Source organism: Sturnira hondurensis, unplaced genomic scaffold (assembly GCF_014824575.4).
Source record: "Sturnira hondurensis isolate 20B ecotype Veracruz unplaced genomic scaffold, ASM1482457v3 Scaffold0006213, whole genome shotgun sequence".
NCBI classification, from domain to species: Eukaryota; Metazoa; Chordata; class Mammalia; order Chiroptera; family Phyllostomidae; genus Sturnira; species Sturnira hondurensis.
This window is the reverse complement of record NW_028078844.1, coordinates 2,152,268-2,175,368: the sequence shown is the minus strand read 5'-3', so window position 1 is coordinate 2,175,368 and position 23,101 is coordinate 2,152,268. Positions and strand designations below refer to the sequence as shown.

At 40.1% G+C, this 23,101-nt stretch overlaps 1 protein-coding gene and 1 pseudogene across 2 annotated transcripts in view; one reads left to right on the top strand and one right to left on the bottom strand.

Annotated features, from left to right (window-relative positions):
* The first annotated feature begins 463 nt into the window (after positions 1–463).
* Positions 464–23,101, top strand: part of DDX10 (DEAD-box helicase 10) — a 268,659-nt gene continuing 246,021 nt past the window's right edge. For both annotated transcript variants that reach the window (XM_037047693.1, XM_037047694.1), the window contains exons 1-6: positions 464–754; positions 8,804–8,864; positions 10,305–10,435; positions 11,465–11,623; positions 13,043–13,163; positions 13,956–14,145. In XM_037047693.1, the coding sequence (XP_036903588.1) occupies positions 569–754; positions 8,804–8,864; positions 10,305–10,435; positions 11,465–11,623; positions 13,043–13,163; positions 13,956–14,145 (848 nt within the window). In that variant the 5' untranslated portion in view covers positions 464–568. The remainder of the gene's footprint in view (positions 755–8,803; positions 8,865–10,304; positions 10,436–11,464; positions 11,624–13,042; positions 13,164–13,955; positions 14,146–23,101) is intronic.
* Positions 9,020–9,815, bottom strand: LOC118988267 (cytochrome c oxidase subunit 7B, mitochondrial-like; annotated as a pseudogene).

The window sequence follows — 23,101 nt, the reverse complement described above, 5'->3', positions numbered from 1 at the left end:
TACCCTGTAGCAGATGAAAATCACAAGTTACGAAACGGCTGCTTCCTTTTTGGCTAAATCCTTTCGCTCCATAGGATGCAGTATGGGAAACGAGTCTTAAAGTTACATAACTCACAAAACGCGGCGTGCGTGGGTGCGCGCGCGCACAAGCTTTGCCTCGGTAAACACGGCGCAGGCGTGAACGGCCCATTAGAGGTAACTAGGACTGACGTCACCATAGTAACGGCAAGCACCGCGGAAGCGCTAGTTGAAAGGGCCCACAGGCTCCTCGAACCACTCAACTCCGCCTTCTTACTCAAATCGCTCCGCCTCCGTTCCCCTCGCCCCGCCCCTACTGCTCTGCCACGCCCCGAGGTGTTCAAGTCACCAATCACAATCCCCTTTTTCCTTGCCTTCAATGGAGGGTGATCCGGGTTCAAAGCTCGGGGGCGGGCTTCCGGTTTTGCGCGTGCGCTGCTGTTCTCTTTCCCCACGCTGGTTCCGCGTCCTCTTCTTAAGTCTCGTGTGTGGAGCTGTCTGGGGTACCGCCACTTCAGCCTCCACCGCCGCCTCAGCCTCGGTCTCCGCGATGGGCAAAGCTGCCAACTCTCGAGATGCAGGAGTCCCGCCCGATCCGGTGCAGAGCTTCAATCGCTGGAAGAAGAAACACAGCCATAAGCAGAGTAAAAAGAAGCAGTTGAGGAAGCAGCTGAAGAAGCCTGAATGGCAGGTTGAGCGCGAGACTATCAGCCGCCTCGTGCAGAGCTACGGGAAGGTGAGGCCGGCCTGGGGAGGGGACGCGGTGCAGCGGCCGATGCACTGGAATGGCGAGTGGGATAGGCCGGCAGCTAGGCTGCGTGTCGCTGCGGTGCTGAGCTGCGGAGGGGAGGGGGCGGATCGGTCAGGCCTGGGGAGTCAGCGGTAGTCCACTGGGCTGGTGAAAGGAGTGGGGTTACCTACAGGTGGTCTATTCTGTGCCACAACCCAGGCCTCTGGGAAGTCCTGGCCGCTCTTCTGCTCACCACATTGTTCTTGATAAAATAGTAGCAATGCAATGGTACTTAAGGGTAGGCAGATTAATGCTGTAATAGTTCTAGTAATGTGCATAATAATACTGACGACAATAGCGGTAATAATGACACCTGCATTTTAAGCCACTCAGCATGTGCTTAACATTATTTGATTTGATCTGAGATATGGGTTTTATTCCTATTTTACAGATGAAAACATTGAGGCTCCAAAAGGATAAGAAACTTGTCCTCCTAAGCTTAGTCGGTGATGTGGAATTGGAACTGAGACTGATGTCTTTCTGATTCCAAGGCCTTCGCTTTTAACCATTAATGCTAGACTTGCGTGCCTTGACTTTATCCATCTTCTTTCCTTTGCCTATCTCATTTTCTCTATTTGCTTTATATCCTCATCCAAGAATTGGCGCAGAAAAACTGGACTCCTGGTCTGTCTGCAGTATGTACCATCCCACCTCGTAGCCGATGTTCCTAGATGAGTTTTCCAGCAGTTAGTATTTTGATCTCTTGACCTCTTCCCCACACAGGCTCCTTGGGGCAGTCAGTACTTGTATTTTCCTTCCCTCCACTTCCAATGTCTCTTCACCTTTACCCACCTCACACAGCCTCTCAGTGATTACCCTCTTCGAGTGCAGCATAATCAGGGATTTAACATGTGGAACATTTCTGGAACTAAAGTCATGATGTGTTATGCGTGTTAAACTCTGTGTTTAACACGAGTTAAACACGATGCGTTAAAGAGATCAAGGTTAGATAGAGCTTAGAGTATGTTTTGGCATTTGAGTTAAGATGATGACAGTGTAATCCTAGCTTTTGCGCAGAGTGACTTTGGACAAGTTAGTGTGTTGGCTTTCCCCTATTTGTCTTTAAAGGCTTAATAATATTTACCTTTTAAGTTGTGTGGAGTTGTTAGGAGCGCATGCAAAGCATTCTGCACAATGTTTGACACATAAATATTGCATATATTAGCTGCTACATTATTACTACTGCTGTTATATACATAGCACTTCAAGAAGCCATTGTAAAGTAAATTATTATTAGGTTGTACAGTGTTCTATAGAAGTAACCCCTGCTTGAGTGTGGTTAGTAGGTTAATAATATAGGTGTAATAATTTATAGTTTTAATTTGAACATTTCACCTAAAATGTCATGTGGTGTGTGCTTCAGTGTGATATTGTTAAGACACTCAGAATTATATGCTTATGATTTGGTAGTAAAAAAGGGGTGTTATTTTTGCCAGACACTGTATTTTTGACCCTTCATCAAAAACTGGAATTGTTAGGAGGTATAGTGCAGCCTCAGCTTTTCCTTCTTCCCACTCTGTTCTCTGGTATAATCCCAAGGTTTATTCGTTTAGACCAATGGCTTCTTGTGTTCTCCCCAGAGCTCTTCTGGGTTTGTATCCTTTTTTCCTGGCTTTCTTGGATGTATTTACCAGCGTCATAGGATGTCTTAGGTGCCAAAAGTCCAAAACTGAGCTCATTATCTTTTCTTTCTAAATTCACAGTTCTGTGTATTAGTTCCTTATTGCCACTGTAACAATTTGCCACAAACTCAGTGGCTTAAAATGACAGAAATTTCTTCTGTCACTGTTCTGGAAGACAAGTCTGAAATCAGTTTCACTGGGCCAAAATTTCACTGGGTTTCACTGAGTGTGAGCAAGGGTACACTTGCTCTGGAGGCACTGAGGGACAGTTTCTTGGTGTTTCTAGCTTCTGGGGGCTGTTTGCATTCCTTGGCTCGTGGCTACATCACTCCAATCTCTGCCTCCTTGGACACATTGCCTTCTCCTGTTCTGTGTCAAATGTACGTCTGCTGTTTTTTAATAAGTACACTTCTGAGACCAACCAGATAATTGAGGACAGTCTTTAAATCTCAAGATCATTAATCATATGAGCAAAGTTACTTTTGCCATATAAGGTGGCATTCACAATTCTAGGGGTTAGGATATGGACGTATTTGGCGACTGTTAGCCTTGCACATTCTAGCCTACCATTTAAGTAGACTGCTAAGCTAGAGACCAAGGAGTAATCCTAGAGACTTCCCTCTCATTACTCATATCCCATCAGTCACACTGGTGATCTGTTCTGCTTCTTAAATTTTTCAAATGCTTCTCCATTCCCACTTCTGTGCACTAGCTCAGGCCCCATCATTTCTTGCCTGGTTATTGCGGTAGTTATTGCTTATTATAAGGGCCAGCAAACTTTCTGTAAAGGACCAGATAGTAAATGATTTCAGCTTTGCAGGTCAGTAGGGTGGACCTACTCAACTCTGACACTATAACACAAAAGCCGCCGTGTAAATACTTCTACAAATACTAGTTGTGTTCCAGCAAAACTTCAATTACTAAAACAGGTGGCTGATGGAATTTCTCTTTTAGGCCTGATCTCTCTCTATTCTGTCCTCCATATTGCTGCTAGAATGATTTTTTCCAAGATGAATACCAGGTCACTTAACTCCTGATCAGAACTTTTCCTTGGCTCACAATTGCTTCCAGGAAAATGATCAAACAAATTAATGTCAGCATGCTCTAGTTCACTGAAAGAGTAAGTTATTTGTGGTCAGGCAGACCTGGTTTAAATCTCAGTTTGAGTATTGACTTAGTGACATTTGATAATGTTCCTATGCCTCAATTTCTTCATTCAGTGGAGATTATTAACCACCAAAGGTGCTGTAAGTCTTAAATGAGGTGATGCATGTAAAGCAAGCAGTCTGTGATGGGCACACCTGAAAGAACAGCTTGAAGTTTTGTGAATTGCTGTGTTCCTTGACATGTCTTTTCCTAGTACTTGATGTTCCCACTGCAGTGAGGACCCCCTTCCTCCACCCTGGGAACACCTACTTGCCCATCAAGATTTAAACTTTTTTTCCTGCCCTCTGCAGGTAGAATTAGGTGTGCTGTGGTCCTGTAACATTTTGTATATACCTTTATTATAGTATGTATCGCCAGGCTGTGATGATTGGATTCTTTGTTAGCTCTCCCACTAGACCGTAAACCTCTGAAAGTCAGAGACCATTCATTACCCATCTGTCTTTTCCCCAGAGACTGGTCATACAGTGCTTGTCTTTGAGTAGGTGCTCAGTTGGTGTTTAGATGTTGTTTGGTGCATAGTGACCTTTTCCAGATCGGTTTATTCTAGTTGATAACATTGGTCCCTTCTTTTTGTGTCTTGTTTTAAACTACTAAATTTACTAAGCTTTTTAAATATGTTGACTTGCCATATCTTCACAACAAGCAACCTTATGAGAGTGTTTCCATTATACAGGTGAAGAAACTTTAAGGCCCAATGAGGTTAAATAATTTGTGCAAGGTTAAACAGCAAGTGAAAAAGTTAATGAAAAGTTCTAACCTAGGTACTCTAAATCTGACGCCAGAGCTCCAAAGCACTATACTTATTGCGTTGCAGTGTGCAAATGTTTACATCTTTTCAGTCTTTTCACTAAGTCGAGAGACCATTTTTTCCTTAATTAGTGTTCTGTTTTAGGTTTTTAAATCTTAGAAATATTTTCTTAAGACCCTGTTGAGGAAAAAATGCAGAGTGTAATCCGGGGCTAGCAATGCTAGAGTAAGTACATCAAAGAAGATTTGTTATTCTCTAGGTAACTAGGGGGCAGACCTTCACTGTATGGCTCCCAGCATTTGCATATAAGACTTTTTTTTTTTGTATAAGACTTATTATAGCACAGTAGTACACGGGTGGTGCTCAGTAGCTTCACTGAGCAATATGATTTAGAAACATTTTGAAGCAGTTTGACAGGTACTTGTTGAGGTCTAGGTACATGTAGATGGAATAAAACTTGTCTATGTCCCTAGCGAGGTAGGTGGGATAGCTACATTTTGACAAATGTTGTAATAAATAATGTACAGTGCTGTGGAATTAGAGGGTGGTGCAATTGTGTGTGTGTGTGGGGGGAGGTTGTGTTCTTCTGTACAGTGCCCCCTTTTGGCCAGATGAACTAGAAAAATGTGTTTCTTCTGGGCACCTGCCCTCCTGGTGGTTGTAAGCCTCAGACCTGGCTGATGGAGCTGAATGTGGGTTGGATTTCAGCCCCATACCTCAGCCTTACCAGAGGCCTTTGTGTAGTGTGCACACTGTCCATTCATTGGTTTGTGGTAGTCATGAGTGGAACTAGTTCTTGAATGATGTATTCTCCAGTAAAAAATGTCGGCTATTCTTTGGATTGTGGTTTGTGCTCCTGGATTGGCTTCAGATGAGTTTGGAGAAGAGGGTTGGAGGTGGACTGTGATTGGTTTAGGAGGCTGTTGTAGATAGAATAATGGCCTCCTAAAGATGTCGCCAGAACCTATGAATACGTTACATGTTAGGGGTAATTAACGTTGCTAATCAATTGACCTTAAAATAGGGTGATTGATCTGGGTTATCCAGGTGCGTCTAATGTAATCAATGACCTAAGGATCCTTCAAGGTGAAGGAGGGAGGCAAAAGAGTCAGTGTCAGAGTGCTGTGAAAGGAGAGGGACTTGCCTGTTCGTTGCTTTCTGGCTTTGAAGATGGAAGGGGGCCATAAGCAAGGCAAGTGGGCAGCCTCTAGAAACTGGGAAAAGCAAGGGAATGGATTCTCTACTAGAGTCACCGGAAAGAATGCAGCCCTGACAGCACCTTGATTTTAGCTGGCCGAGACTCATTTTGGACGTCTGTCTTTCATAATTGTAGGTTAATAAATTTATGTTGGTTTAAGCCAACTGTTTGTGGTAATTTGGTACGGCTACAGTGGGAAATTTATAGAGGCCATGCTCGGAGGCTGTATCTGGAAGTAGTGAAGTGTTTCTGGGGTGGGGCAGGGGCAGTTAGAGAACGTACCCAAACTATAAATGGTCTGGAGGCCAGGACCATTTAGGAGATTCTGGGCAGAGTCTAGGTCTAGGGTCCTCTGAGAGGCAGATGCCAAGATGGGGTGAAGTGAGTTGGAGAGTTGTTGGGGGGAGGGTGGATGTCTGAACGTGAAGGAGAGGGAACAGAAGTAGGAAAGGAAAGGAGGGAGGATGGAAGGAGGAACAGGAAGGAAGTGTCTCAGGTTGCAGCACAGTTTGAAGAAAGCTTCAGGTGGTGCAAGCCAGGGTTGCCCATTAGAAGAATTTCCTGTCCCTGGAATGGGTCTGTAGCCCTAGTGCTGCTGGGTTCAGTCATTGGGAGCAGGCCGGGGGAGCACGGCGTTTTCAGTGGTGGACCTAGCAGTGACTGCTGCCTTTGTCAGTCAACTATGCTCCTCATGGGGAGATCTGGGTGGTGAATTTCTAAGGCCACCACGGAAAGGGTGTGTTCTGGAGCGACTAATGGAGAGGTGGGGACTGAAGCTCTGAGAGATGTTGAGCAACTCTTCACTGTTGCTGAATGACTTAAACTCTCTGTATCTGAGATTGATTTAGACTTGCATCGTAATCAGCTGTGCTGTATAGGCACTGTGCATTGTAATCCAGGTTTTTTCTTAATCAGAATTTTGGTATAGTTTGAAGAAGATTGCTTTTCTTCACTGATTGCAGTAGGTGGAGCATTCTAGGTTTTTGTACTTTTTTCTCCTGCTTTGGGATGTAAAAGCATTTATTCATTTTTGTGGGAAGGAAGAGAGTTGTAAGAAGTGTACAGTCATACCTCGGAGACAGTGCAGGTTTATTCCAGGCCATCACTATAAAGCAAGCTTGTTGCAGGTGGAGGGCCTTGCCTTCAATTTGTTAAAAATGCAACACCCGTGAAGAGCAGTAAAGTGAAGCACAGTAAAACAAGATGTGCCTGTAATAAGAGTGGTTAAGTGATAATCTACTGTATTCTTCACTCTTCCTCGTCCAACTTACTCACCAGTGTGGGTAGTCTTTAACAGGTACCACCACTGAGACATATGTTCTTTGATTTCAGAAGAATGCTACAGATTTTAGGGGGAGTGTGAAGGTTGGAAACACAGGAGTGATTTTTCTAAGAAAAGGAAGGGATGAAGGGAAGGGGAAGGAGAGGGTTATTTTGTTTGTAGGAACCAAAGCTGTCTTCTGTTGTAGTTTCTAAGTATTCTTGGAAATATAATTGAGTCTTCTAGAACAGGGTCAGCAAACCATTTCTGTGAAGGGCCAGTCAGTACGGACATACCTTGTTTTATAGTGCTTCACAGGTGTTCCTGTTTTTCAAACCGAAGGCAAGATCCTCCACGAGCAAAAAGACTTCTCCCTTTTATTGTGATACCTGCTCTACTGTAGTATGCTAGAACGGAACCCACAGTATCTTTGAGGTACGCCTGTACTAGGTGTGGGCCTCTCTGTCACAACTACATAGACAGTGTGTAAATGAATGATGGTAGCTGTGCTCCAGGAAAAGTGTATTTACAGAAATAGATGCCAAATTGGATTGAACCTGTGGGCCATACTTTGCTGACCCTTGTTCTAGAGCATTAGCCAAATAAAAATGTCCTTTGGTTTTTTGGTGACTTCTTTGTAAGGCTGTAGTCTATAGATTTACATGGTCATGGCTGATGGAGTGCTGGAACAATATTGTTCTAGATTTTCCCTCAAGGTTAATAGACTTTAGAAAGGTGTGTAGTGTTTCATTTGAATAGCCCCTTTGCCTCTACTGTGTCTCTGAGAGGGTTTCAGGCGTGTGTTGCCTGTCTAGCTTCTGTAAGCTTTCCATTCTCTGTGAAAACAGCTTTTTAGCTGTTAATAGCGCACGTGCCAGGGTGGACCATATGGACTGCACCTAATTTTAGTGTCCTTTGGAAGATTATTTTCTAAATGAGATGGTTTTCTTCTTCCAATGCTACTACACTGATTCTGTCTTCTCTCCAATTTTATCTGGAATGATTTATAGGGATTTAGGTAATGTTTAAATGTTTGTGATTTCAGCATTGGGGGCCAGAGAGTAATGCTGTGTGAGCTACAGTAAAAATCTTGGGGAAGAAGATGTGTAGACTATAAACTGAAATACAAACTGTTGTCCCTTACTGCCTGGAGTATAATTTAAATAAATGAACCTTGCAAATGCAGCCTTCCCCTTTTGTGAATCATGAATAATTTGGCAGCCGGTTCCTAGATTTGAACAGTAGTTTTGCTTTCAGCATCTGTAGTAAAATAATTCTCCTGAGGACCCAAAATGAAATTCAGAAAATTGGGTTGATGCCAATAAAGAATATCAATAATGCACATAGATAATGTGAAGTTGAAGGACACAGGGTTACTTACTGTGTGGCTTCAGAGTGTGACAGAGATACTTCCCTGGTTATTATTAAATAATACCCCTCCTTCAACATACTCCCAAATGAGTAGTTGTCAGGTTGGATTTCACATGCCACTGATTTGTGGTTAAACTTTGAAAGGCTTGTGCTAACACCATAGATTTCTCCAACTAACTTAAATCTATTCTCCAAAGTGTGTAAATAGAACTATTCTCACCATGGTCTGTGGTTTATAGTCATTTTACCTCATATTTTTTAAACTGATAACTCCTTGAAGGATGGGCTGAAAGTAGATTTTCTTCTTAAAATTGATGTGGTGATGACTTTCTGGGTTAACACTTTAGAGGTACAGGATGTTCAAGGTATTGTAGTAGTATATGTATTGAGTGAATGAAGGCTTTTGTTTTGTCATTTGAAATTGTTACAAACTTGTATTTTGGATAACAGCTTCTTCAAGGCATGTTTCCTTTCAAAAGGAATAATAGTTTTCAGGTAGAGTTGGTGATTGAATCTAATCCTGTAGTACCAATGGGGAGCTAGGCTCCAAAAAAGGTTGTTATGAAACAAATGCCTTATGTAGTATGTTATTTTGTCTTATCTGACATAGTCCCCCTTTTCTTTTCAGATAAATGTAAATGAAATTACAAGGTTTTCAGATTTTCCCTTATCTAAGAAAACATTGAAAGGTAGGTAAACTGTGATCTTGGGACATGTTGGATTTTTTGATGCTTGTGTTTGGAGAAGGTTTTAAATGTGCTTTATAAAGTCTTCAATCATGCCGTATTTTAATGGGTACACAGTGCCTTCACTTGGCATCAGTTATGAATTGGTTTTGAGACAGTTATACCAGCTGGGATGATTTCTCGTCTCTCCATTCCTTTGGGGTGGCTCTGCCCATAGGGGACAGGTCCCATTCTCTTCCAGTTTGTGTTGCTGTATGTGTCCATGAAGCAACACCAAGTGGCTCTGCTAGCTGAGACAGCATTACCATACTTGTCATGGAAGTCAGGTGTCTGTTTCTGGTCGATCTGCCTTGCCGTTATTTGCTGAATGCTTTGAACTGGGAGACAACTTAGCAGGTTATTGGCCAATGGAGACGTCGTGAAGCTGAAGACAGAACTGTAGCAACGGCAGCTGCTGGTTTGTCAGCACTTGGTATCTAGCATCCTCGCAGAGAACCTCAATACTTTTTATTAATGGCAAAAGGCTTAGAAAAAGTTCAACCTGAAAAATCTTACTATGGCAAGTAATTTTTAATGTCACAAAAACCTATAAGAAACAATATTAATTCATTTAAGTTTTACCAGTTTGTTATTATCATCCTTTCTGAACTAGTTAAAGAACAGTAGTGAAAAAACAAGATGCTGGGGCCTCTGTATAATTAAAATGAAACCTAATGATGTTAAAATAAGCTAGAGAACAAACAAAAATGTGACACCTTTTTTATTGGTTTGCTAGTGCCACTGGAACAAAACAGACTGGGTGGCTCAAACAAAGATATTGTTTTCCCTCAGTTTTGTAGGCTGGAAGTCCAGGGATCAGGATGCTGATGGGATTGCTTTCTTCAGGGAGTCGTAGAGGCTTACAGAAGCCTTCTTCCTGGCTTACAGACGGCTACCCTCTTGCTGCCTCTTCATGGGGTTGGCCTTTAGTGCATTCACATCCCTCGTGTTTCTCTGTCCAAATTTTTTCTTATAGAGACACCAATCAGATTGGATTAGGGTCCACACAAATGGGCTATTTTTGACTCAATCACCATTTCTTTAATTATTGTTATTATTTTTTTATTGATTGATTTTAGAGAGAGAGGGAGGAAGGGGGAGAGAAACATCGACTTTTTTGTTCCACTTATTTATGCATTCATTGGTTGATTCTTGTGTATGCCCTGACCAGGGATTGAATTTGCAACCTTGGTGTATTGGAATGACACTCTCTAACCAATTGATCTACCTATCCAGGGCCTCAATCGCCTCTTTAAAGGCGCTGTCATTGAATACAGTCACATTCTAAAGTACTGGGGCGGGGGGAGTAAGGGCCTCAACATGTAAGGGGGTGGTGCACAGTTCAGCCCATAATTCTACAGGGATTTTTCTAAATTGTCATTCTCCTTCTCTTCACACTTGCAGGTTTGCAAGAAGCCCAGTACCGTTTGGTAACTGAGATACAGAAGCAGACCATTGGGTTGGCTTTGCAAGGTAAAGATGTTCTTGGAGCTGCCAAAACTGGATCTGGCAAGACTTTGGCTTTCCTTGTTCCAGTGAGTAGTTTATTCATATGGGGTCAGATTCTCTATTATGTGATTTTAAGACATTTTGTGCCTATATAGAAATACTTAATTATGTCAAGAGTTACTTCATTTTCAATTTCCTTGGCTAGAATGCAAGGTTTATCAGACAGGTGTGTTCTTCTTCACCCAGGTCCTAACATAGCACCTTGTACATGTGAGTAGTCAATAACTTATTAAATGAATTATTGTGTCTTGACAAGCAATTACATTCTGAAGCTGTGGGCTGTTCCAGGGTGGGTTAGAATGGTTCTGCTCTGCTGTAAGACCGGTGAGGGATACTATTTCTGTGCTCCTCACAAACCTACCAATTACATTTATGTTTACCATTTGTTTAGGATAAAATTGAAATATGCTCACTTTGAGAATATTGGGTCACTCCTTGAGAATTTTTTGGGACATTGGTATCTGTCCTTTAGAGCGCTAAAACACTAGAATTCCTTTTAGGAATCCATTTATATTTCAATTATGCAGTTGGTTTCATAATTTAATTCCTACAAAATAGTTGGCTCAGAAAGAATCACATTTAAGTTTTTGTTTCTAGTATTGCTAAACCATTTTCTTTTAAATCCTAATTTTTATATGATGTCACTCTACAACTGGAAAATTGTCACTTTATAACTATAGTAGCTGCAAATATGTGAGTTTATTTTAATATGGTTTCTGCTCAGAAAATGGCGACACATATTTTTCTGAAATGTTTTAACGGTTTGTGGGCTGCACACACTCTGCACTGGTTGCTGGCATCCTCGTTGTGTGGCTCTGACAGCAGCCGAGCTGCTGCGGGGCTTCTTTTCTCTTCCCTTTATGACTTGGTGGAGGATGCTTCTGGTGGATGGAAGGAGAAACAAAGTAAGCAATTTCTCCTTTCTGATTGGATAATACTTGTGTGTGGTATGCCTTCTCTTTCGAAGATGCCTTTGATTTGAAGTGGCAAGGTTGATTCAGAAATCAAAAAGCTGTCTTCTCTAAGGACTTGCTGAACATGAATTTGTTTTTCAGGTGCTGGAAGCCTTATATCGTCTGCAGTGGACTTCAACAGATGGGCTGGGGGTTCTGATTATATCACCTACAAGAGAGCTAGCATATCAGACCTTTGAGGTTCTCCGAAAAGTAGGAAAGAATCATGACTTTTCTGCTGGTCTCATCATTGGTGGGAAGGTTTGTCCTTTTGTCCTTGTCCTTATTTCTTTTATTCTACACCTTATGTTGGAGCACAGTGGCAGTTGACTGGAAAGAGTGGGAGATTCATTTTAATAGATAGGCTGGCCCCCTAGGTAGGGGGTAGTAACATCCAGATGTATCATTGTCATAGAGAGTCTGGTCGTCAGTTTTGTAGGTCCAGAAAATCCAATTAGTCAGGGTATCTGAATGGATCAGGCTCTGAGACTCATTTACTTTAACCATCCTGTACATCTGTTTGTTAATGTACATGGAGAAAGTTACCATTTCAGTATGCAGACTAATTCCTTTTAATAAGGTACTGTATTTTGCGGTGTGTAATGCTCACCATTTTGCCGAAATTTTTGAGGGAAAAATAAGGATGTGCACTATATATGAATAATACTAATTCTGTGTCTACATAAATGTTTGTAATTCTTTTATTTATGCTTATGCATTAAAAGTGTAACTCTGGAAAGCTGTAATGATATCTGTATGTAAAATAATACCCTGGAATACAATAATTGGTTTATTTCTAAATATAAATAAATAAAAGTGAATTAAAAAAGGAAATGAAAGATTTTTTCCCAAAAGTTTGAGCTAAAATGTGGGTGCAATTTATACACGGGAGTGCAGTATACATGGCAAAGCGGTACCTGAGAAGTTGAATAATTCAGAACATTGCTGAGTCAGCAGCAGAAGAAAGGAAGAAAAACACATTTTTTAAAAAAAGGTTTTATTTTATTTATTTTTAGAGAGAGGGGAAGGGAGGGATAAAAAGAGGGAGAGAAACATCAATGTGTGGTTGTGTTTTGTATGCCCCAACTGGGGACCTGGCCCACAACCCAGGCATGCGCCCTGACTGGGAATCTAACCGGTGACCCTTTGGTTCACAGGCTGGTACTCAGTTCACTGTGCCACACTAGCCAGGGCAGGAATATATAGTTTTGAGAAATTTTTATTTTGGGTCATGGTAAAACCAGTGGCTCAACTTCTGCTCTACCTTTTATTATACTTGGAATGCTTGTCTCTGCTAGAGTCTCCCAGTCTGCGAAGTGCAGTGAGTGGCGTCAGAAAGTCTGCTCATTGCTGCCGGGTCCTGGGAATTACTCTGGTTTTTAAGTTGGTTGTTGCAGTTCTAAGAGGAAATGAAGACTTGAAACATTCATATTTTTCACGGCCTCAAAATTCTGCATATGATTAAGAATCTAGAGGAACTCTGAACTCTTTAGGTTTTTACTAAGAACTTTTATTTGGCCCAGAAGTTCGGATGTGCTGTAAAAATAGAAGTTATGTTTAGTTCTAGAGAACTGTACATCGCTATGATAAAGTGCCATATGCAGATAGCTTTTATAGTTTTGCTACACAGGTGCTTCTCAGTGATATGTCTGTGTAATCAAAAGAAACAACTGTTTTCAGGATCTCAAGCATGAAGCTGAGAGGATCAATAACATTAATATACTGGTTTGCACCCCGGGTCGGCTTCTCCAACACATGGATGAAACGATATGTTTTCATGCTACTAATCTCCAAATGTTAGGTGAGTCTAATGAATTTCTAATGAAAAAAACTCAAGAGAGAGCCCTCATAAATTTTAATGATAGAAATGTTTCATTCCATAAATATTCTGATGATATACAACTTGAGAAATAACTTGAAACAATTTTTTGGTGAATGGGTTCTAAACCCAGAGAGGACAGGTTTTTTTAAAAAATCAAAATTGGTTGGAAGACTCATATATGAAATAAGATACTTCAGTATGTGATACTGCTAAGATTTTTTAAATCTTTTAAGGTACAACTGATATTACCTAATGTGCATTCTTAAAAAAAACACAAAACAAACATATATGTATTGATCTCAGAGAGAGAAAGGGAAGAGGGAGAGAGAGAGACATCAATTTGTTGTTCCACTTCTCCATTGATTGCTTCTTGTGTGTGTCCTGACCAGGGATCGAATGTACAGCGTTGGCATATCAGGTCGATGCTCTAACCAACTGAGCTACCCAGCCAGGGTTCCTAATGTGTATTCTTTAAATCAGCTTTTATTTTGCAATCACTCTAGAAAGTCATTTACAGAAAAGTTGCAGTGATCATACAGAGTCCCTCTATACCTTTCCCCCAGTTTCCTCTAGTGTAACATCCTTATGTGACTGTGGGACCTTTGTCAAAACTAAGAGATGTACATAATATAAATTGCAGACTTTAGTTGGATTTTACCAGTTTTTTCATTAATGTTCTTTTTCTATTTTAGGGTTCAGTCCAGGATACCACATTGCATTTAGCCTAATATCTATTTTAAATGTAATTCAACTTGCCTTTTTCCTTTTTAGTTTTGGATGAAGCAGATAGAATCTTGGATATGGGCTTTGCTGATACTATGAATGCTATTATTGAAAATCTTCCCAAGAAACGTCAGACTTTGCTTTTCTCGGCAACACAAACCAAATCTGTAAAGGACCTTGCACGCCTGAGTTTGAAAAACCCTGAGTATGTCTGGGTTCATGAAAAAGCAAAATATAGGTATGTACTATTTGAAACCATATTTAATGCAATCAGAACCAATGTTCTTTCTTATTAGTTTAAGAATTTGACGTTTCAAATTAATACCACTTTTCTAGGAAAGAAAACACCATTTTGTGTGTTATTAGATATGCAGAGCATAGTTAATATATTAGTAAAACTTAAGTTAAATTCTCTGTACATTTTTAAATGTGAGAATATACTAATGCAGATTTTCCAAAATGTAGACTGGGGAGCAAACATTTTTTCATAAGATGTTAACAGGTAGTTATTCACCAACAATCCCCTATATAATGGGAATGGTATGGGGGAATGCATTCTTCTATAGCAAAATAGCAAATATTGATTTAAAGTAAAACAATATTCTTCAAGATTTCTCTGAACCTCTTAATATTTTCATAGACACTGTGACTCTCCAAAGCAGTGGGAGACGAATATAGATTCTTGCATTTCCCAAAATTATTTAGGTCTGGAGTCATTTTTTATAGCTGTGTTATATAGGACTAATGTGCTTTGGAACACATTTTTTAAAAATGCATTAATATTTAGCAAAGTACCTTTCTTGTTTAAAATGTTCCAGCAAATATCATTTCATTGTGGTTTCACTAAAAACTGGAAAGTAAGGTATGTGTGTTTATGTGACAGCAAAAAGTGTAAAAGAGGGAGAGCAAGTGTGTGAATGATACGTGTAAATGAGTTTAGGGAAATACATTTTTTTTTCCAACTTTCAGTATCATTTATTCTTCCTAGAATCTAGATACAATTAACTAGCAAGACAGTGCTCAATATTATTTAAGCTTCATTTTAAGTTCTTTAAAGTATCTCATCATTTGTAAACATGAATTCACATTTCAGAATTCACATTCCAGAAATGGAAACTAGAATTTAACATAACAAATTTACTCAATATTGATGTTAACTATGAAATTTTTTGTGAAACGTGGACTTTAATATAGCAGAATTTTGCCTTTTTAAACTGGCTTACACATAAACAGTTACTTTATCTGTCCTAACCTACTTAATGTTGTACCAGAGTCCCTCCTCTAGCTTTTACTATGTAAACAGATTCCTCCCCTTAGGACAAAGTGAAAAAGAAAAGTTCCCATGCAGGGGAAAAAAAAAAAAAACCCTAACAGAATTGTCCAATTCTGAATCATCAGCAGAAATAACACCAGAAATTGGTTATGGGCTGCTTTTAAGTCTTTTAACCTAAGTATTATGAAAGAAAGTTACACTGTTGACTGAAAGAATGCACAGGTTTCTCATTAAACTTTGTTTTAATGGGTCTTAAAATTCTGTGACAGATTTCGATTGTTTCCATTAGAATGTACTGATTTTGATATCTGGAGTTCCTGCCGAGATGGAGGCATAGGTAGAAACCCTTCGTTTCCTCACACAACCAAAAGGAGGATAATGACCAATCTAAAATCAGTAAACAACCAGAAGTGCCAGAAAATCAAACTGCATGGAGCTCTGAAAACCAAGGAATTAAAGAAAAAATCAACCAGAACAACCAGGCTGGTGAGGCAGCGGACCACGAGGGCTAGGTCAGATCAGAAAAATCAAGGTGAGGCTGGAGACTGGGCAAGCACGACTGCCTGAAGATGAAACTGAGCCTCAGAGCCCACTATGGACTACAGTGGGGGTTGCCACCATGGGAGAAACTCTCAGTCTCACAGGAGAGTCTGTTGGAAAGTGCACTAGAGATAAGCAGGGGAGTTGCATTGTTCCTTCTCTGGTGCTTCCCCCCCAGGCAGCACTGCAACACAGCAAGGAGAGTTGCGTTGTCCAGGTGAAAGCCTAAGGCCTCACTCCCTTACAACTTATCAGGGGCCCGGAGCAAAGAAATAGAGCCCAAATGAAAGAACAGAGCAAAACTTCAGAAAGAGGACTAGATGATGAAGATATAGCCAACCTATCTGATGGAGAATTTAAAGCCCTGGTAATCAAAATGCTCACAGATCTGATTGAGCTTGGTCAAAACAAATGAAAGATACCCAAAATGAAATAAAGCAAAATATTCAGGGAACCGACAGTGACAGGAAGGAAACCAGGACTCAAAGCAACAATTTGGAACAAAATAAACATCCAACCAGAGAAGAATGAAGAAACAAGAATTCAAAAAAGTGAAGAGAGATTTACAAACCTCTGGGATAACTTGAAACATTCCAATATCCAAATTATAGGGGTGCCAGAAAGAGAAGAACAAGAGTAAGAAATCGAAAACTTATTTGAACAAATAATGAAGGAAAACTTCCCCCATCTGGTGAAGGAAGTAGACTTCCAGGAAGTCAAGGAAGCCCAGAGAGTCCCAAAGAAATTGGACCCAAAGAGGAATACACCAAAGCACATCATCATTAAGTTACCCAAGATTAAAGACAGAGAGAAGCTTGAAAGCAGCAAGAGGAAAGGAGAGAGTTACCTACAAAGGAGTTCCCATCAGACTATCAGCTGATTTCTCAAAAGAAACCTTACAGGCAAGAAGGGGCTGGAAAGAAGTATTTGAAGTCATGAAACGCAAGGACCTACATCCAAGATTATCTAGCAAAGCTATCATTTAGAGTGAAAGGGCAGATAAAGTGCTTCCCAGACAAGGTAAAGCTAAAGGAATTCATCATCACCAAGCAATTATTATATGAAAGGCTAAAGGGACTTATCTAAGAAAAAGAAGATCAAAACCATGAACAGTAAAATGACCACAAACTTACAACTATCAGCACATGAAGCTAAGAGAAAAGAAAAACAATGAAAACCAAAACAAAGCAAACAACTGCAACAGGAACAGAATCAGAGATGTGGACATCACTTAGAGGATTTCAGTGGGGTGGAGGAAGGGGAAGTGGGGGAAAAGGTACAGGGAAGGAGAAACATAATTAGTAGGCATAAAAGGGATGGGGAGAGAAACAATGGTATAGGAAACAGTATTCAAAGAACTTACATGTACAATCCATGGACATGAACTAAGTGGGGGAATGCTGGAGGGTTGGGGGGCAGGTTGGAAGGGGGATAAAGAGGGAAAAATTGGGAAAATTGTAATAGCATAATCAAGAAAAATAAAGTACTGATTAAAAAAATTCTTAGAAACTGCCACACACACAAAAAACCAAGTGGTCCACAAAACATTCTCCTTTCGGAAGGTTGTATGATGCATTGTAATCATTAACCAGTCCTTTAGTATTAAACTTAAGTGGCCAGTTGAGACAAACAGTTCTGAGACTTTTCTTCCACCACTGATTAAGACTGGAGTGGCAGGTGTTGGGTCTAATACTCAGCCTTCTGAGCTTTCTGGGCAGACTTGGTGACTGCCAGCTCCAGCTGCCTTCTTGTCCACTGCTGTGATGACACCAACAGCAACTGTCTGTCTCATGTCACGAACAGCAAAGCAGCCCAGAGGAAGATAGTCAGAGAAGCTCTCAACACACATGGGCTTCCCTGGAACCACATGGGCGATGGCAGTCCTCACCAGATTTTAAAAACTTTGGGCCATCTTCCACCTTTTTCCCAGAGCAACGTTCAGTCTTTTTCAGCTCAGCAAATCTGCAAGCAATATGAGCTGTGTGACAATCTAGCACAGGTGCGTATCCAGCACTGATTTGGCTTGGATGGTTGAGGATAATCACCTGAGCTGTGAAGCCAGCTGCTTCCATTGGTGGGTCACTTTTGCTGTCACCTGTCACATTGCCATGATGAACATCTCTGACAGACATGATCTTGACATTGAAGCCCACATTGTCTCTACCATTACCTCTATCTTAACTTTCATTTATTACTATGAAATGTTAGTCTAAAAGGGAATAGATTAGGAACATAAATGGGTTATCCTCTTGGAAAGTCTTTTTTTTTTTTTTTTAAAGATTTTGTTTATTTATTTTTAGACAGAGGGGAGGGGAGAAAGAGAGGGAGAGAAACATCAATGTGTGGTTGCCTCTCATGTGCCCTCCACTGGGGAACTGGCTTGCAACCCAAGCATGTACCCTGACTGGGAATCGAACCGCGATTGTGTGGTTCGCAGGCCCTTGCTCAATCCACTGAGCTACACCAGCCAGGGTCTGGAAAGTCTTTAAATAGAGGGAAAATGAACATTCAGTCCCATCATGACCTTGACCTAGCTCATAGCAGTCTAGGGTTAGAAAAAGCCTAAGAGGCAAAGTTTTTCGCTTCCAGGTGATCCTAATGGATAAACTTAGGGGAATCTGAGTACTGGTAGCTCTGGTTGTCCAGAACTCAGGAATGAAATAGCAAGAGATACATGAGGTATAGTTTCCTCCTTGGCTTACTATTGAGTACGACATTGGTCTCTGTAAAGTTATATTGAGGTAACTGTTGAAATTCTTGGTACAATTAATTTGAAAATCTAGACTGTAAGTCTTTTGATTTTTCTCCTTCACTCTTGTTGCTATTTGCTTTCTCCCTATTTTCAAAACACATTAGTGTCTTTACCAGAGACTAATTTATCAATCACTAAATGGCCTCTAAAATCTTCTGTAATTTATAATAAGTTAATTGTACATATTATCCCTGTTCCCAATTTCTGTAGATAATAGGTGGTTATTACCTGTAGTTTCTGAAAACACTAAATCCAAAGATTATTTCATAAATGATTTTCAGAATGCTGTTCCATCACTTGTAAACAGTGTGGCTTTCAGAACACATTTTAGAATGCAGATCCTTAAATGGCCCAATTTATAGAACCACGGGTTGTATGATAATGACTATAGTTTTCCATAATCTCAAAATTTCCAGAAGCTCTATAAAAAGCAGACACTGTTATGAATTTTTATCTAATGTCATTATTGAATTTTCTCCTTTAGCAACTTAGCAATTTGGTTAATATGCCATGAAAAATTATAGTCAGGAATATAGTCAGGAATAATTTAAGGCTTTATAGAGTATTTACTCAAATTGTAAAAGACCATAAAATTAAGTTAAACTTTAGATCTTTCTGAAGTTATAAATTAGAATCTACTAAGAAAGGTATACGAGGGTCTTGTCTTTTTTTCTTTTTAAAATATATTTTATTGATTATACCATTACAGTTGTTCTATTCCCACCCTTGATTCCCCTCCACCCTACACACCCCTTCCCCACCATTTCCCCCCTTTAGTTTATGACCACGTGTCTCAAGTTCTTTAGATTCTATATTTTCCCTACTATTCTTGCCCCCCCATCTATTTTCTACCTACCATCTATGCTATTTTCTGTGCCTTCTCCCTCCTTCTCCCCCTCCCACCCCCCTGTTGCTAACCCTCCATGTGTTCTTCATTTCTATGGTTCTGCTCCTGATCTAGCTGTCCTCTTGGTTTGCTTTTGTTTTAGGTGTGGTTGTTAATAACTGTGAGTTTGCTGTCCTTTCACTGTTCGTATTTTTCATCTTCTTTTTCTTGGATAAGACCCTTTAACATTTCATATAATAAGGGCTTGGTGATGATGAACTCCTTGAATTTGATCTTATCTGAGAAGCACTTTATCTGCCCTTCCATTCTAAATGAAAGCTTTTTGCTGGATAGAGCAATCTTGGATGTAGGTCTTTGGATTTCATGACTTGGAATACTTCTTTCCAGCCCCTTCTTGCCTGTAAGGTCTCTTTTGAGAAATCAGCTGACAGTCTGATGGGAACTCCTTTGTAGGTGACTGTCCCCTTATCTCTTGCTTCTTCTAGGATTCTCTCCTTCATTTTTTTTTTTAAAGATTTTTTATTTATCTTTAGAGAGGAAGGAGAGAGGGAGAGAAACATCAATGTATGGTTGTCTTTTGTGTGTCCCCTGCTGGCAGTTAGCCCCCACGGAACCGGCCTGCAACCCAGGCATGTGCCCTGACTGGGAATCGAACCGCGATCATTCTCCTTCATTTTAATGTTGGCTAATGTAATGATGATGTGCCTTGGTGTGTTCCTTCTTGGGTCCAACTTCTTTGGGACTCTCTGAGCTTCCTGGATTTCCTGGAAGTCTCTTTCCTTTTCCAGACTGGGAAAGTTCTCCTTTATTATTTGTTCAAATAAGTTTTCCACTCGTGGCTGTTCCTCTTCCCCTACTGGTACCCCTATAATTCGGATGTTGGAATGTTTAAAGTTGTCCTGGAGGTTCCTAAGCCTTTCCTCATTTTTTTGAATTCTTGTTTCTTCTTTTCTGGTTGGACGTTTCGTTCTTCCTTCTGGTCCACTCCCTTGATTTGAGTCCCAGTTTCCTTTCCATCACTATTGGTCTCCTGTGCATTTCCCTTCATTTCAATTAGTTTAGCCTTCATATGTTCCTCTAATTTGTAGCTAAAGTCAACCAGTTCTGTGAGCATCCTGATCACCAGTGTTTTGATCTGTGCATCTGAGAGGTTGGCTATTTCTTGGTCACTTAGAGTTATAGGCTCTGGGGCTTTGAGTTCTTGAGCCATATTTTGGTCTGTTTGTACCTGTTAAGTATGAGGAGTAGAGCCCTAGGTGTTCACCAGGGTGGGGTGACCCAATGGCTGGGTTGAGCTTGTATTATTGAGTACATACAAATTTAATAAACTCTTTCCTGTTAATTTGAATCACAAACCATTATGAAGTCTTCCTTTTTTTTCACCTTTACTAATACTTTTTGCCTTTAAGTCTAGTTTGATATTAGTCTGCCTATAGCAACTTTCTTTTGGTTAGAATTTGCTTGGTGAATCTTTTCCTTTTACTTTCTACATTGTATATGCTCTTATTTTAGATTTGTCTTTGTAAGAGCATATGGTTCTATTTTTATTTAATCTGGAGGATTGACTTTGCTTACTGGAGGATTGAATTTACTTACATTTAACTTAGTCTATTATTTCAGCCTCTTGACTCCTTTTCACTGTGCCTTCATGGTGAAGTATTTTAATTTCACTCATTTTAAGCTGCATAAGCCATTATTATTACTGTTTGAAACATCACTATTTTTTTAGACGTATCCAAACGCTTATTCTTTTCTGGTGTTTTTTATTTCTTGTATTGTGCTCAGAGAATTTCTTTATAGTTCAGGTTTACCAGTGAAAATTGTTTTGACTTTTCTGAAAAATATTTTTATTTTTGAAGGATATCTTTGTAGGATTTTTCTCTATTCAGTTCAAGGATATCTTTCTATTGTACTCTAACTTCCTTTTTTTTTTTTGTTAAAGGCAGCTGACAGTTCTCTTGTTCCTTTGAAGGTAGTATGTGGTGTTTAAGATTTTCTTATCTTCAGTTCTTAGCAAAACCAAGAATGATGTCTTTGGGCAAGAGATGTGGTAAGAACTCTGATCTGGGCTAGCCTGACCTTTAGACTGGGGATATTGTGTTTCTGTTTTACATTTAGTCCTGTGATATAGCCCTGACTCAGAGGCCTAGCCCTTCGGGGTGTCTCAACTAAAAGACAGGGGAATTTACCAGAGCCCTTCACCTTGGTAGGCTCTGAACTTCATGACACTGTGAGACAGCCAGGATCTCTGTAAGGTCTGAGCTTCCCTGTTATTCTTTGCATATTTTTCACTCATGTTGTCTTGTGTGTGCTGAGTTTAGGAGTTGATATACTCTTGGGAAAATTGTATGAAGAATTTCAGATTCAGTTTTTCATGGTTCCTTCTTTAAGATCTTGAACTGACATACTTAGGCCAGAAGCTGCTACTTCATCTCTCATCTGTCTTAAAAATCAACAGATGCTATAGGGAGAAGTGGAGATTAATATGGGACTTGTACCAGGGTATTTGCATTTTCTCGTCAGCACCTCCTAGCTGCCCTGGTTACTATCTGCTGCCTACAGGTTTTTTTAAAAATTATTTATTTATTACTTAGGATATTTAAATTTTTTTTGTTTTTATTCTATTACAGTTACACCATTTTTCTCCCTTTGCCCTCCGGCTCCCAGTCTGCCCTGCTCCCACAGTCAGTTCCCACACTGTTGTCCATGCCCATGGATCATTCATACATGCTCTTTGACTAGTCCCTTCCCCTTCTTTCCACCATTATCTTCCCCCTTATTTGGTTGCTGTCAGTCTGTTTCATGTTTCTGTGCCTGTAGTTCTGTTTTGCTTGTTAGTTTGTTTTTGTTCATTAGATTCCTTTTATAGGTGATATCTTATGGTATTTGTCTTTCACTGACTGGCTTATTTCACTTAGCATAATATTCTCCAGTTCCCTCCATGCTGTTGCAAAAGGTAGGAGCGTCTTTCTACTACATAGTATTCCATTGTGTGAATGTATTACAGTTTTTTGATCCACTCCTTCACTGATGGGCACTTAGGCTGTTTTCTGCACTTGGCTGTTGTAAATAGTACTGCTGTGAACATTGGGCCGCATAAGTTCTTTTAAATTGGTGTTTCAGGATTCTTAGGGTATATTCCCAGCAATTCCATTGCTGGGTCAATAACGAGGGCATGAGCATACAATGAAGTAAAAATAGCCTCTTCAATAAACGGTGTTGGTAGAACTGGACTGGCACATGCCAAAAATGAAACTAGACCACCAACTTACACTATACACCAGAATAAACTCAAAATGGATAGAAGACCTACTATAAGTCATTATACCTTAAAAGTCCTAGGGGAAACATAGGCAGGAATATTTCAGATATTCCATGTAGCAATATTTTTGCAGATATCTCTCCTAGGCCAACAGAAATAAAAGCAAAAAATAAACCAGTGAGACTACATCAAATTTAAAAGCTTCTGCATGGCTAAAGAAAGCATCATCAAAATGAAAAGGCTGCCGACCGAATGGGAGAAATAATTGCCAGTGATTGGACAGGGTTTAATTTCCAAATTATGTAAAGAACTCATCCAACTCAAACATCAGGAAGACAATCCAATGAAAAAATAGGAGAAGGACCTAAATATACACTCGTCCAAGGAGGCCATACAGAGGGTCCATAGACAAATGGAAAGATGCTCAAAGTCACTACCCATCAGAGATGCAAATTAAAACCACAATGGGATGCCACCTCACACCGATCAGAGTGGCCATCATAAACAAATCAACAAACAA